This window comes from Netta rufina (genome assembly GCF_964035555.1).
Source record: "Netta rufina genome assembly, chromosome: 5".
NCBI classification, from domain to species: domain Eukaryota; kingdom Metazoa; phylum Chordata; class Aves; order Anseriformes; family Anatidae; genus Netta; species Netta rufina.
The window spans coordinates 60,026,713-60,041,319 of NC_140128.1; the positions used below are offsets into that span (position 1 = coordinate 60,026,713).

At 44.7% G+C, this 14,607-nt stretch overlaps 1 protein-coding gene across 2 annotated transcripts; it reads left to right on the forward strand.

Annotated features, from left to right (window-relative positions):
• The first annotated feature begins 5,100 nt into the window (after positions 1–5,100).
• On the forward strand, positions 5,101–14,282 carry LOC311210395 (potassium channel subfamily K member 16-like). Of its 2 annotated transcripts, none has more exons than XM_084288303.1 (5): positions 5,101–5,339; positions 7,389–7,509; positions 9,087–9,253; positions 11,089–11,257; positions 13,841–14,282. In XM_084288303.1, exons 1-5 carry the CDS (start codon positions 5,145–5,147, stop codon positions 14,146–14,148), a joined length of 960 nt encoding a protein of 319 aa, XP_084144429.1. In that variant the 5' UTR covers positions 5,101–5,144; the 3' UTR covers positions 14,149–14,282. The 2 variants fall into 2 exon arrangements, with proteins under 2 accessions (XP_084144429.1, XP_084144430.1); XM_084288304.1 differs by lacking the exon at positions 13,841–14,282 and adding an exon at positions 11,814–12,038.
• Positions 14,283–14,607: the final 325 nt, after the last annotated feature.

Below are 14,607 nucleotides of genomic sequence, written 5' to 3' on the forward strand. Positions count from 1 at the left end.
CTGCCATTTCTTGATAACACCAGCTCTGCAAAGCTAATCTCAGAGTCTCTGCATTTGCTTCTATTTTCAAACTTAGTAAGAACACAAGGGCTTGAAGAGCAGAATAGATGGCACATTTAAATGCTTTGTCAAAGGCTGGTTTGTTACAGTGTTTTCTTATGATTAAAATCAGACATCTGTTGAACTAACAGAAATTGTGCACAAAGCAAATGAAAATGATGGAAAATCTAAGGTCAAGCAAGTTAACATGAGCGTCTATGAATGGCCACGGTACAGCCAAGCTCAGATCTGCCTGGTGTATGTTCCAAAGTGAGAATGTTCGTTCAAGGACTCTGCTCTCCCATTCTACAAATTCCTCTCAACCATAACAAACCTCTCACTGGAGATGACTGTAACAAGCTCTGACACATACACAGGTGAGTTTCCAACAAATGGGAACCATTCTTCTGAAATCAGTAGAGGCTACATTACTGTAGGTAGCAAGCAGTGGTACGGCCACGCATTTCTTCCTGAGAAACTAACTCTGTCTTTCACAATGTTCTCTTGAACACAGCAGGTCATGGACAACTCATAATTCTTAAACAAGAGACAGAAGGCCATCTGGGGGACCTTGGTCTGAGAATCCCCATAAGAGAAAACTTAAAGCATTTAAACAGCACACAGAGGGTTTATTAGATTCCATTGGAGATCTCTTAAATTGGTGGGGAGATGGGAGATTGGTGTGCGTTCAACGCATAGGATATGCATCAAAGCTTCATGGAAGCCACAAGTTAACTAAGAAGTCCTGTCAATGGTGAAGTAGCGAGAAGTCATACTCCAAGCCCAGACCAATGAGTATGAGCTTTGGAGTGTGTCCCTTGGTACGTTCACACGCATGGGGAATGAGTCATCAGCCTCTTGGAAAGGCAGAGATTTTTAGTCACCGAGTGGACTCCTCTCCTGAGAGAGCCAAGTGTTTCATGGGAAACACTTCAGGGAATGATTAGGGAAACAATCCAGGCAGCCTCATAATCAGCAGCATTAGTGATTGTCTGCAAGCAAAGACTCTTCCATACTTGTCATCTGGTCATGTCAGAAAACAAAAATAAAGACTAGGAATTAATTAAGAGATGCAGACTGTTGGGTAATCTACTGTTCCTGCCACTTGAGAGACAAACGGGCAGGCCATGTCAGTTGACATTATGCCAGCCTGTTGGTATGCCTTAAAATGTGGAAAGAACTTCAAAACTACCGTGACTTTTCAAATATGATGGAGAAGGGCTTGGCAACACCCTCAGCCAGTTCCCTCAGGACCCCGGGATGCAGGTCATCAGGCCCCATAGACTTGTACCTGTTCAGTTTCATCAGGTGTTCTTGAACCTGTTCGCTTACAGTAGGATGGATTTTGCTGCCCCAGCTCCCACCTAGAGGTTCAGGGACTCGAGAGATTTGGGAAGCCTGACTAGCAGTGAAGACTGAGACAAAGAACTTGTTGAGTACCTCAGGCTTCTCCATGTCTGTTGCCACTTCTCCCTTCTTGTTTATTGGAGGGGGTATATACTACTTGGCCTTTCTTTTCTAGCCAATGCACCTGCAGAATCCCTTCTTGTTATTCTTGGCATCCCTTACCAAGCTCAGTTATATCTGTGCTTTGGCTTTCCCGATCCCCTCCCTGCACATCTGGACAGCATCCCTGTACTCTTCCCAGGCCACATGTCCTTGCTTTCACTGGCTGTGCATTTCCTTCTTGCACCTCAGTCTGACCAGCAGGTCCTTGCTCTGCCAGGCCAGTTTCCTGCCTTCCCTGATCACTTTCTTACACATGGGGATGGAGCTTTTGAGCTCTAAGAAAAGTGTTCTTAAAGAGTTGCCAGCTCTGTTCAGCTCCTTTGTCCCTAAGGATTGTGATCCAGGGGATTTTGCCCACTAGTTCTTTAAACAGCTAGAAGTACACACTTCTAAGGTTCTGGGTCCTGACTTTGCTCTTTGCCAGGCCCATATTCCTTGAAATTACTAACTCAGCCACAGTGTGGTCACTGCAGCCCAGACTGCCTCTGATCTTAACCTCTTCAATGAGTTCATTTGCACTGGTGAGCACGAGGTCCAGTACTGCTTCTCCTCTGGTTGGTTTGTCTAACACCTGGACCAGGAGGAAGTTATTCTCAGCATACTCTATGAGTCTCCTTCATTGCTTACAGCCTGTTGTGTAGCTTTTCCAGCAGTCATCTGGGTGGTAGAAGTCCCCCATCAGAATGAGAGTTTGCAAGCCTGATGCTTCTTGTAGTTGAAGCAGGAAGGCCTCATCAACAGGCTCCCTTTCAGGTGGACTGCAGTAGACCCCAACCACAAGGTGTCATTTACTCGTCTGATTTGTAACTTTCACCCACAAGCTCTCAGCCTGTCTGCAGGTATTTCTCAGAGGAATCTCTTCACAATCAGTCTATTCCCCAACATAGAGGGCAACATGCCTGCCCTTCCTTCCCTATCTCTTCTGATAAGCTTGGTAGCCTCCTATTCCAGTGTTCAAGTTGTGTGATTTGTCCCACATTTCTGTGATAGTAATGAGGTTTTCTAATTGTACTGTGGTGTCCAGCTCCTTCCACTTGTTTCCACTGATGTCTGTTGGTATAGAGGCACTTTAGCTGGTCTCATCACTTTGTGGCTTTCTTGTATTATCACAAATGTAGGCCCCAGTCAGGCAGCAAACTTCTCTGAAGAGATTTCTGAATGGCAAATGGGTGCCTCAGTGCCCCTCAGCAGGGAGTCTCCCATTACTAACACCCTTTGTACCTTTTCTGTGGCACTGGTTCTGATGCAGGTGTTCGACTAGGCCAACTTTTTATAGCTGCCCTTTCCTAACTCCTTACCGCTACTTACACACTCCTGTTTTTCAGCCTGAAAGCATAATACCTGTTCTGTAAGGGCACTTCAGGGGCAAGGGCCCAGAGAGTGGTGGTGAATGGAGTTAAATCCAGCTGGTGACTGGTCATGAGTGCTGTTCCCCAGGGGTCGGTGTTGGGGCCCATCCTCTTTAATATCTTTATTAATGATTTGGATGAAGGAATTGAGTGTACCCTCAGTAAGTTTGCAGATGACACAAAGTTGGGGGGAAGTGTTGATCTCCTGGAGGGTACAAAGGACCTGCAGAGGGTCCTGGACATGTTGGATCAATAGGCAGAGGCCATTGGATGAGGTTCAACATGGCTAAGTGCCGGATCCTGCACTTTGGTCACAACAACTCCATGCAACACTACAGGCTTAGGGGAGAGTGCTTTGAAAGCTGTACAGATGAAAAGGACCTGAGGGTGGTGGTTGATGCTCACCTGAACATGAGCCAGCAGTCTGCCCAGGTGGCCAAGAAGGCCAACAGCATCCTGGCTTGTATCAGGGATAGTGCAGCCAGCAGGACCAGAGAGGTGATCATCCCCCTGTACTCTGCTCTCGTGAGGCCGCACCTTGAGTGCTGTGTTCAGCTCTGGGCCCCTCACTACAAGAAGGACATGGAGGTGCTCGAGAGAGTCCAGAGAAGGGCAATGAAGCTGGTGAGGGGTCTGGAGAACAAGTCCTGTGAGGAGCGGCTGAGGAAACTGGGGTTGTTTGGTCTGGTGAAGAGGAGGCTCAGGGGAGACCTCATTGCTTTCTGCAACTACCTGAAAGGAAGGTGCAGGGAGCTGGGGGTCGGCCTCTGCTCACAGGTAACCAGTGATGGGACCAGAGCGAATGGCCTCAATTTGCACCAGGGGAGGTTCAGGTTGGAAATGAGGAGACATTTCTGCTCAGAGAGCAGGCAGGCATTGGGACGGGTTGCCCAGGGAGGTGGTGGAGTCCCCGTCCCTGGGGGTGTTCAAGGGAAGGTTGGGCCTGGTGCTTGGGGACATGGTTTAGGGGGTGACATTGGTGGTAGGGGGGTGGTTGAACCAGATGATCCTGGAGGGCTTTTCCAAACTAATGATTCTCTGAAGGGGCTTGTTTGGGTGTAGGCATCTGTCGGGGAAGTTGTGGCCCCTCCGTTTGGGTTTCAGCCTCAGCCCGGCAGGGCAGGCAGGCGCCATTTTCACTTCAGTCAGAGGCTCCCGGAACACAAGACGGTGACCAGCAACGCACTTCCCACTCTCCCTGCAGCAGCTGCTGTGAACACCGCCTGCCTGACACGCTCTGCTTTTGTACGGGGGGGGAGGCAGCTGCTGCTGGCCTGGCCCCAGCCTTGTCAGCTGCTCCCGGGGGGCTGCCGGCAGCTCCCTCCACCCCCTGGGATTGCCTCGCTGCTGGAGCCGCCCTGCGCGCCGCCATCTCCTGCTGTGCTGTGCAACGCGCCTGCCCCGCAGCTGGTCGCCTTGGCGGGTCTTTTCCCCTGAGTTGCTCTGCAGTTCATCAGCCTGTATCCTTGCAAGGGGTTCCACTTGCCTAGGGGAGTGCCTCTGCATTGGTCCTTGCTGCTTTTCATCATCTTGCTGTTGGCCCATTCCCCCCAAGCCTCGGCTGGTCCTTCCAGGAGGCAGTCCTGCCCTCAAGCACAGTGCCTGGTCCTCCCCATTTGCTCTGTGTGACCTTGCCCTGGGCTGCAAGTGGGCGAGTGGGTCCCAGGAGATTTGCCCCTGAACACAGAGCAAGAAGGGGCTTCTGGGGTCAACGGGGCTTGCCCTGGGGTCCAGTTCTAGGAGTTAGTGGGAGACAGAGGAAGGGAAGCGCTGTTTTTCCAAGCAAGCTCATCTATGGGCCCATTGCAGGCTGTCCTCACCTGTCCCCAGAGCCTCTGGTGAATGCTTCTTGAGCAGGAGGAGATGGCCACCCGCCAGCTCCTCACATCCTGACCCATTTTTCCTGAGAATTCAGTAAGGCAGAGTTTCACAGACAAGAGGAAATCCCTAAACAGCACGCAGCCCAGAGAGTGGAAAGTTGGTGGCGTTTTTTTGTTGTTGTTGTTGTATTTTGTTTTGCTTTGTATATTAGTGTTGTGGTTTTTGTTTTTTTTTCTTTTTTCTTTTTTTTTCCCTAACTTCCCCATGAATGTATTTGACAAATCACTGTCCCCATCAGCTCAGGATCCCAGCGGAAACCCCAGCTGGGAGGGCTCTTCCTGCCTGGGGGAGGCTCCCCTGGAGCACCAGGGATTTACTAATCGCCACCTTTCGCTCCCCATCCCTTGCCGTGTCCCGCCGAGGGCCATGTGCAGTGGCAAGCTTCAGACAGGTCTGCTGGTGGCCGGCTACTTCGTCTACTTGCTGGTGGGTGCAGCCGTGTTCCAGGCGCTGGAGAGGACCGCTGAAAAGCAGCAGAAAATGGCAGCCGCCCAGATGAAGGAGGCATTTCTGCAGAACTTCCCCCACCTCACAGTGGCAGAGATGGAGCAGTTTATGAAGGTGAGTGCCAGCCCTGCAGAAGCCCTTTCTCCCATCAGATGGTAAAACAAACGGGTGGGAAATAACAACTGATTTCCCTGACAGATGTTATTTCCTACTCAGCCTTGCTACACAGATAACTTTCTCTGTGTTTCCTACTGGTGCCATCATTTGGATGATTTTTGCAAACCCCAAACCCATTCCCCTGTTTGAGGAGGCAGATCTTGCTGACGGTAAATATAGTTTGTGTGGCGTGACAAAACATTGTGTGTTAGCTGTTAACATCCCCTGCTCACAATGGCCCCATTCTTCGGGTTCTTGCCTCCTGCCGATGCAGCTTTCAGTGGGGCTATGCTCATCTACAGTGGGTGGCATGGCAGGAAAAATGAGGCTGTCTGAAATTACTGGGAACGGTTGCCACACACAGCAGTGCCACGGACAGCACAAAGGAACAATACATCGAGGTCTGAAATAATCTGCTGGGGAAAAAAAAAAAAATACACTGCAAGGAGTGTGGCATAGTCAGGGTTTATTTCTTGAAGATGCTGCAGAAGTTAGGCAGGCAGCCCAGCCAAGGGAAAGGAGTTTCTGGTCATGACATGGGAAGCTGATAGTGACTGGTGTTCTCTATCCATCTTAGGTATTTTCTAGCTATAGCTGCTACATTGCAGAGAAGATGGGGACTGCAAATAGCCTTGTAAGCATATCTGCACGGGAAAGTAATAGAGCACTTAACAGCACCATTTTCAGGATAAGGAGACAAGGGGGAGAACCAGTTTTTCTCATAATGCAACCAGTGGACCAGCCCAGTTCACATATACATGCACATACAAATCTTCAATGTGGATTTTTTTTTTATTTTTTTTTTGAGGGGGAAAAAGGAGGAAAGAGAAGGAAAAAAAAGGAGCTTCTTCAAGACAATGAAATCCTTGTACAAGGGCTATGAAAAGATTTATGGTAGTCTTTTTTAGGCTGGTTTCTTTCAGTTAGTGCCTTGCCTCTGCTAGGGCTCAGCTTTGGATTTTATGTCAGCTCCTTCTGTAGAAACCAGTTTGCATTCCAGATGTCCAATTGAATGTCCTCTGCTAAAACCAAGGCTGGCTGAATACTGGTGTTGTTTTATTTTTTGCTTTTCTTTTTGTTGTTGTTTGCTTCTTTTTACATGCTTAAAAAAATCAGCATCACTTAGAGTTAAAACCATTGAAAAAGGAAGGAGTCTGATAGTGCACAGAACTATAGATGATACAGGGCTGAAAGATCTTGGGAGAAACACCTAGCCAACGCCCTGCCCTGAGGCAGTCTCAACTCAGCCCAAACCACCTCTAACAGATGTTCATCTAACCTCATCTCAAAGGCTGCATTGTAAAAATCGTGCATGCAGTTCATGCATGCAGTTTGTAGAAAGGTGTACATATCATGCTGGATTCTGATTGTGATTGCACCACAATTGATGCTTTGCAAACCAATGACTTTTCTCTGGATTTAAATTTTTATTGTAATGAGGCTACGGCCTTAAAATTACATTTCACATATGTGTCATGTGCCGTGCTGTAACTCACTGATGCCTTACAGGGGGCATCAGAGTCAGTGCTCAGTGTGTCTGCATACAGAAGGGTGATTACATCCTGGTTCCACCGCTGCCATCTCAAGGGAAAGCTCAAAACCAGTAAGCAGGCACCCCATCGCTTCAACCAGTGGGCTGCCTCATTCTGCCATGTCCTAGCCTTCTGTAGGATCTTATTTCTCCGAAGTACTTACCCTGAAAGAATCAAGGACTTTAGAGGTGAACTTCACACCAAAGCAGACAAGTTGTCCTAACACCCATGAGAGCACTTAGCATAACAATAGGGCGAAAGACTAACCTTCAAAAACACTGGCTGACTGCCAGCTAACCTTGGTGGTAAAGGTGTGAACGGTGTTAAAGTATTGCCGAGGACAGGTGAGTGCTGTTCACAGGAAAGGATCAGGAGCTGGCTAAATCCATACTATTCTTTCAGCAAAAAAATTGAGAAAAGCAGACAAGTTGATTAAAAATAATAATAATAATAATAAAAATGCCTTCCCTTCCAGAACCTGACTGAAGCCATTCAGAATGGAGTATACCCTGTTGGAAATGAATCACAGACAGAAAACAGCAACTGGGATTTCAGTAACTCCTTCTTCTTTGCAGGCACAGTGGTCTCCACAATAGGTAGGTTTTATGCTTTCCATGTTTATGAATGTGTGTGTTCGTGTGTGTGACACTTCTATCTGGTTATTAGGAAGAAAACAAATAATACTTTCAAGGATAGAAAGTCCAGCCCTTTATTGGCATGGATGGGAAGCAGCAACCAATATAGTTCTGAGACCTCACCAGCACACAACTTTTTGAGCATTATTTTGGGTTTTGAAATACCAATGGCCTTTCACACTATTGTTTCTCACTTGTTTCTTCTTTTTGAGCCATCTTGTAAAATCTTGGCTCTGATATCAACTGTGGGTAGAAGATAGATTTGACTTTCCTGATCTTTATTCTAGGATCAAACAGGCTTTAAATCTGAGAGTGCTGTAAGAATGGTAGGAAATAAGTGAGCTCTGCTGGGGATTGGACACCATCTCAACAACCTCTGATGAGCTCTAATTGCATGTATTGGATTAGCAATACACCAGGGGGAAGAAACGGGAAGGGGGCAAGACAAATGTTGAGACTTTCAGAGCCAGTCCATTCCTTGCCTCCACCAGTATTGTAATTTTTTCATTATGGTATTTCTCCACCCAACAAATTGGTTGCATTGAATTTGTTTCCCTGGTGAGGAGGAAAGGTTGCCCCAGGAAAACTACAACTTGCCTGTTTCTCTGCACCCTTCCTGCAGAATTCTGTTAGTGAACAACTTCCACCCATCTTCATCAGATTTTGCTGTAATGAAAATGCAATAGTTGTGTGACAGGGAGCATAAGACAGCTCAAGCACCTAGGGGCCCAACAGTCAATAAATCACTCAGTTGTTTTATTTGTCTTTTCCCCAGAAGAAAACATTGCATTTTCCAAGTAATGGATGCCTTGAGATGAACTGTGCTAGGGAAAATGCATTTTCTCAGGGTCAATGATAAAATAAGGACATACACAAAGTACAGGCCTCTTGCACTTAAAGATATACCTCATGGGGTCTAAGAAGAGCAAAGTCTCCAGTCCATTAAAGGACATGTTTGGAGATCTTTTAATAGGATTTTAAGACAAATATATCTGTGGTATGAATAAATCAGCCACCAGTAAGGTCTGGGCTAATTAGCACAAGCTATTCTAATGTACCCTACACTGTCTCCAGGGCTGGAGCCAGTATCTGGACATACCAACCTACTGGCATTTAGCCACGGAGGTCACTAACACATAGGCATATCAGCAAGAAGGCAGATTTTGTGATTGTGGCATGGCAAGCAGCCTGGGACTCCAGCTTTGACATCTTCCAGGTCCCCCGCTTTCTGGTTTCTGTCTTTCCATGTATTTGTCACAGCACAGAATGTGTTTTCCATAACTGCTTTCAGATTATGCTTTCTTTCCCATTAAGGCTAGGCTGGGAGCACACAGCACTCTCTGCATCCCCCAGAAAATGCAGGGTGAATCACTTCATCTGCTTTCTGGTTTGACCAGAGAAAAGTGCGCACACATGGGCTGAAAAGTGCTAGCCACATCTTCTGGGGTCAAAGGCAAGCCAGGCTGGGGTAGGTGTGAATGTGACCATGGATTGCTCCAGCTCTTTGAAATATCCCCCCAACCCATCTTTTTTCATAGGCTATGGCACACTGCGTCCTAAAACTGCTGGGGGACAGATCTTCTGTGTCTTTTTTGCTCTCTTTGGAATCCCTCTGAATATTGTTTTTCTGCACCGTGTTGGTAAGATGCTCTCGCTGCTGTGTAAAAAGCTGGGGAAATTCCTGTACGAGAAAGGAATGAGAAAGGTAATTGGTTTTACTTTCTCAGGCACAGTTACATGCTAGTTTCTAGACTTATTTTTTCAAAATATACCTTGGCATTATCCTTTATTACTTTTGTTCTCATGCTGTGTTAGGCATTGTGTTAGGAAAGAGGAAGAAATGTTCTACCCCTGCAGAGCTAAACCAAGGCAATCATAGAGAAGGTATTCAGAGAAGGGGGTAAATTTTGCCTATCCGTATAAGCAAATATGCCTGAATGCCAAACCATATATATTTGGCATATGCCTTTTATGCCAAATCATTGGTGGTTCAGGCTGGGTGTTAGGAAAAGGTTCTTCACTGAGAGGGTGGTCAGGCACTGGAGCAGGCTCCCCAGGGAAGTGGTCACAGCACCGAGTTCAAGAAGCATTTGGATAGCACTCTCAGACACATAGTCTTATTTTTTGGGTAGTCCTAAGGGGACCCAGGATTTGGACTTGATGATCCTTGTGGGTCCCTTCCAGCTCAGGATATTCTGTGATCCTTTGATTCTACAGTTCTGTATAAATAACATAACATTCAACAATCATCGGAGAGAGTGGGTGCCTCATCCCACTTCTCCAGACACTTATCCCAGGAACTAGCTCTAGGGAAGTACCTGTCTTTTTTTATTGCCAGTACCTCTGTAGATGATTAAGCACCCTATCTTTGGGGAAAGAGAGACAAGCTGTAAAGCTGTAAAAAGGAGGTGAGCTGAAGGGGTTTCAGTACATATTGACTCAATGCCTAGCACATCACCCCTCCGTATTCATTATGCAGTCCTTTAATCCCTCCCCTCCCTTCACTTCGACAGAAAGGAAGCTTCAGGCTCATTTGAACCCAGTTGCTGAAAGATGAAGAGGGACTTGTAAGGGGATAAAGACAGGATGTCTCTTGTCTGGTTATGCTCCAGGTTATTTGGAGCTCCTTCCATTCTCATCATTTCTGAGGAAGTGAGAATAGCTTTTTTGTGTCTCCTACTGTAATTCTCTTTCAGGACAAGGTGTAAATGCCATAGACAACCCCAATCAAAATTTTAAATATCTCCTTATGTCTTAAGACTTAAATAGAACATAAGACTGATTCTAGAACAAGCACAATGCTTGAAGGCATGAAAAATTATCCAGCAGTTGCCACTCATTTCCAGACAACTTGGACTTGTAAAATTCTATACATAAACTATTTGTGTATCTGTTTGAGAAATCTTAATGTACAACTAGTCTTTTTTCTTCAGCCAAGTTTCTTCATAGCTGCTTGGTGGTAGGATGGTTCAAAAGTCACTGTCCAACTACTTCTTCATCAGGAGCTCATTTGTTAAGGATCTTCTTGTGCTCACTTATCTACTGGGTAGGAGTTAAGTTGTGGCACTATTGTAATGAGAAATAAAGTCAACAATCAAACTCTTGGAGACAACATTGTTGAAAATGATGTAAACTACTTTTTAAGTATCTATTTGCCTAAGCAATTTCGAATGTGCTTTGAGTGCCATACCTGAATACTTGAAAACTAAGTATAAGTGAAGCAGTTTGGTGAAAAATGGAAATAGCTTAATTCTGGTAAAAGTCATTGTGAAAGTGCTTTCCCATACTCATGGTCACTGAATGTTGATAGAATCAGAAAAAAAGACCACATCTCCCAGGGTTACTGCAAACATGCAACACCCATATGTGTGGCTTTCCCCTGCCTCAGGTCAAGGCAAAGGTTTTTCGAGAGGGAAAACACTCAGTACAAAACCTTCATCACCCCAGTGATTACAGTATGTGTTCCTAGGTAGCTACCCATTATATATGACCTGCTAGCATGTTGAACCATGATGATAATTGAATTGGTTTCTTTTTCAGAAGAAGATCAAATTTCTGACCCTTTTGTTCTTTTTGGTGACCGGGATCCTAGTGTTTCTGTGCTTGCCATCACTCTTCTTCCAGATAACAGAGGGTTGGTCCTACAGCGAAGGAATTTACTTTGCATTTATCACCCTCAGCACCATTGGCTTTGGAGATTATGTAGTAGGTAAGGTTGATTTCAGAGAGGAGACGCAGCAATGTGCCAGGGTTGCAACTGTAATTACTATGAGTTGACTGCACAGGCCAGCAATGTACTGTAGAGAAAAATCTCCCATCTGGGTCTTTGACCAGTCTTTGCCCTATACAGTTCTGGGGGAATATACTTTTCTCTCTGGGATTGCATGAGCTGATGAAAGCATGGGGTTGTCTAAATATAATGAAATGGGGTGCTTTGGGGTGCATTTTGGGGAAGGGAGGGGGAAAATTCAAGAAGCCTAGGAATTTGTATATACCAAAAGGGAATAGTTTGTGAATATGATACAGAGTAAGACACGTATTCTGCTTTAGCTTAGACTTGTGTTTCTAAGCATACAGTAAAAAAATTAGTAGTCATGTTTCAGAAGACATGATTTTACACAAATCTAAGAGGTGGAAATCACAGTTCAGGGTGAAATGTACTCTTTCTATGAGTAATGTGGCTTAAATACATACATGTATATCACTTCAAAAGCGTCCTTCTTTAGTCTCCTTATGCATGACTGGATGCTCTCTGTTTTCACTAGTTGAAGCTTAGGAGTTCTCTGATGTTAAACTGTTTAAGCCGCACTCTAGCAAGCTGAAGTGCTTCCCAAAAGACTTCTGACCAAAACACACTTTCCATGGAATCAGCTTCTAGAGCTGCTTCCAACTCCACAGTGAAAACCACGAGTCAAATCAGTGTCCATGGAAGAAGCAGTTGAACACATGGACTCCAAGGACACTCAAAGATTCCTCTACAACAACCTGTCCTGCTGGCATCTCACCAATACAAGATTTTCCTCAGCAGTGGTATGAGAAGGAAGCTCTGAGCTAATACTTGAGCATGTTTTACAGTAACAAAAGCAAATTACAACTTAAAAACAACTACTTCCATAATACTTCTTCCTCTGCAGCCGTGTTATTTTACAAACACAGCTAAAAGTTCAGAATTAGACAGGCCTCCTGGCTCTGGGATTTCATCTTCATCAGGGTGACTTAACAGGAGCTTCAGTATTTTTTCCTGCAGTATTTATCTCTTTTGGTGTTAAACAATGGTGATAAAATGAGAAGTTTAATGCCTCACACCTTCCCAACAAAACAAGCAGAGTCAATGTTCTGACTATTATGTATTTAGAATTGATTACAAATGACAACTGATTTTGTGCTAGCCAAGTGGAACAGAACAGGTCTGAGTTTATTTGCATTTTAGTAATTCAAACCTGTATTGCAGCTCTTGTACTTGAAGCATGAGATAAAGCCTGTTTTGTGTGGGGAAGGAAGACGATAGCCTAAGAAGGTGATAGAGTCTAGGTTCAGTTGTTCAGAGTACACATACACATAGGTGATACCTCTAGCATGAAACTCCCTCTGGGCTGTAAACCCACTTTATGCCCTATTGAAGTCCAGTTTTGGCTGGACTTTGACTGGACTTTGTTAACACTACAAAGATATGACTAGTTGCTTTGGAAACAGTGTTGAAGTCCTAACCCCATGTCATGAGCTTCAGATAAGAGCCCAAAAGGAGTTGCTTTGCAAGAACCCTGGTAAATTCTAAGCCAACTCAGCCCCAGCAGAAAAATAAAAACAGCTATTCGATAGCTGTCCATGAAGACAAGCCAACCCACTGCTGCCCCACTTCCAAAGCTCTTGCATGAGGAAAAACAAAAATCCTACAAACGGATTTATGTAATGCAAAGCAGTGCAGAATCTGAAATGAATTTCCAGTATCATGGCTGCTTCTGGGCAGCTTCATAATGGGAAATGCTCCACCAGATCTGTGGTGCCCTCCCTGTCCATGCATGTTGCTTTGTTACCTGCTGTATGGATTCACTATTAACAGTGACTTGCAGCACTCACTAAGCAATATTACCAAGTTTTTGTGTAGATGCCAGGGCCATACCATGCTAATAAAGTCGTGTGGGACTAGATGGAGTAGGAGCAAATACCCTCTGAATGTAGTTGGCGGATTGCTGATATTTAAGGAAACAAATGAAATGACCCATGCAGTAAAACAGGTGTGCAATACTGAATGAAGCTAAGAGGTTTGGGCTGCATGAAATAAGCTTCAGTCGACTAGTTTCCAACACCAAAAGTTGTGGTCTTGGCATGTGATGGTGAGTTCTCATCACTCACCTGCTTTTTTAATGGAGGAGGCTCTAGAAGCCATTCAAAAGTAAACTAGGAGCAGCAATTTCAATTAAGGATACCTATAATTTGAAGCAATTATTTATTATCACATAATGTCATAATCACATTTTATAGAAATAAACAGAATCACAACAATCTGCTCTGTTGCTAATCTACCCTAGCCCCAGTATATGTTTTTGAGAGACCAGCATATGTGTGCTGACAAAAATCTGTTGCACAAGACACTGGCTCAGCCTGATCTTAAAGCATGTTTTCCTCTAACCTGCAGTATTTCTGGGGAGGTGAGAGACTTCACCACAATGAAAAAGCCACCTTAAAGTACTCAATGTAAAAGACACTGATGGATTCATTAGGCTTGCCCATTTTACACAGGCAAAGTAATTTTAACTTAGTAGTTTTCTTCTTTCTCTCCCCCTACCTGCAGGTAAACAGCCTGGCAGGATTTATTTTTCCTACTATCGAACACTTGTGGCCATTTGGATTCTTTTTGGCCTTGCCTGGATTGCTCTCCTATTTAATTTATTGACAACAGTTCTAGAAGATACTGAAAAAATAATTGTCAAGGATCTCCATCAAATTGTAAAGGTGAGTAAGGACAATGAAGAAAGCCAACCAAGAAGATGTTGGCCTGCTCATTTTTTACCAGAAGAAGAAGTAATACCACCATGTGCTGGAGGTGATGCACAGAAAATGGAGTCATTAGCAGCATGTTCTGAACAAACAAAAAAATAAGAACAATGTTTTTTACTTATAGCCAAAATTACTGCCATAACATATGGAGATTGAAGTCTTCAGTGGAAAATTGCTGGTGTATTATTCTAAAGAAATTCCCATGGAAATAAAATTTCTCATACCTTTTGCTGAAATGTGACCTTTCCAAACCAAAGACTTATAGTTACACAGACACACAGTATTAATGGTTAGAAATTTGCTCTTCAGTTTGCAGCCATATTGTGCTAAAACATGACAAGTGCTCTCATTTTGCAAAGCTTTTTTAAGGTACCTTCATAAAAATGCAGAGGAGGGTCATGGCAGAGCTCGCTGTTTGTGTTTGGATTTTTCTGCTTGCAAAAACCACGTCTCTTCCAGGAACTGAAATGCACAAGCTTTTCTAAGTCACTTCATAGCACTAGGTTGGAAGAAGAAATACAAGCAAATAACTGAATAGGTGCCTGAATTGAACCCTGATAT

Bases quoted from the DNA above. Each gene is read 5' to 3' on its own strand.
- LOC311210395 (XM_084288303.1), top strand. From the start codon at position 5,145: ATGTGCAGTGGCAAGCTTCAGACAGGTCTGCTGGTGGCCGGCTACTTC. The intron at 7,510-9,086 runs GTAGGTTTTATG...CTTTTTTCATAG, and splicing joins CACAGTGGTCTCCACAATAG to GCTATGGCACACTGCGTCCT. The intron at 9,254-11,088 runs GTAATTGGTTTT...TTTCTTTTTCAG, and splicing joins ACGAGAAAGGAATGAGAAAG to AAGAAGATCAAATTTCTGAC.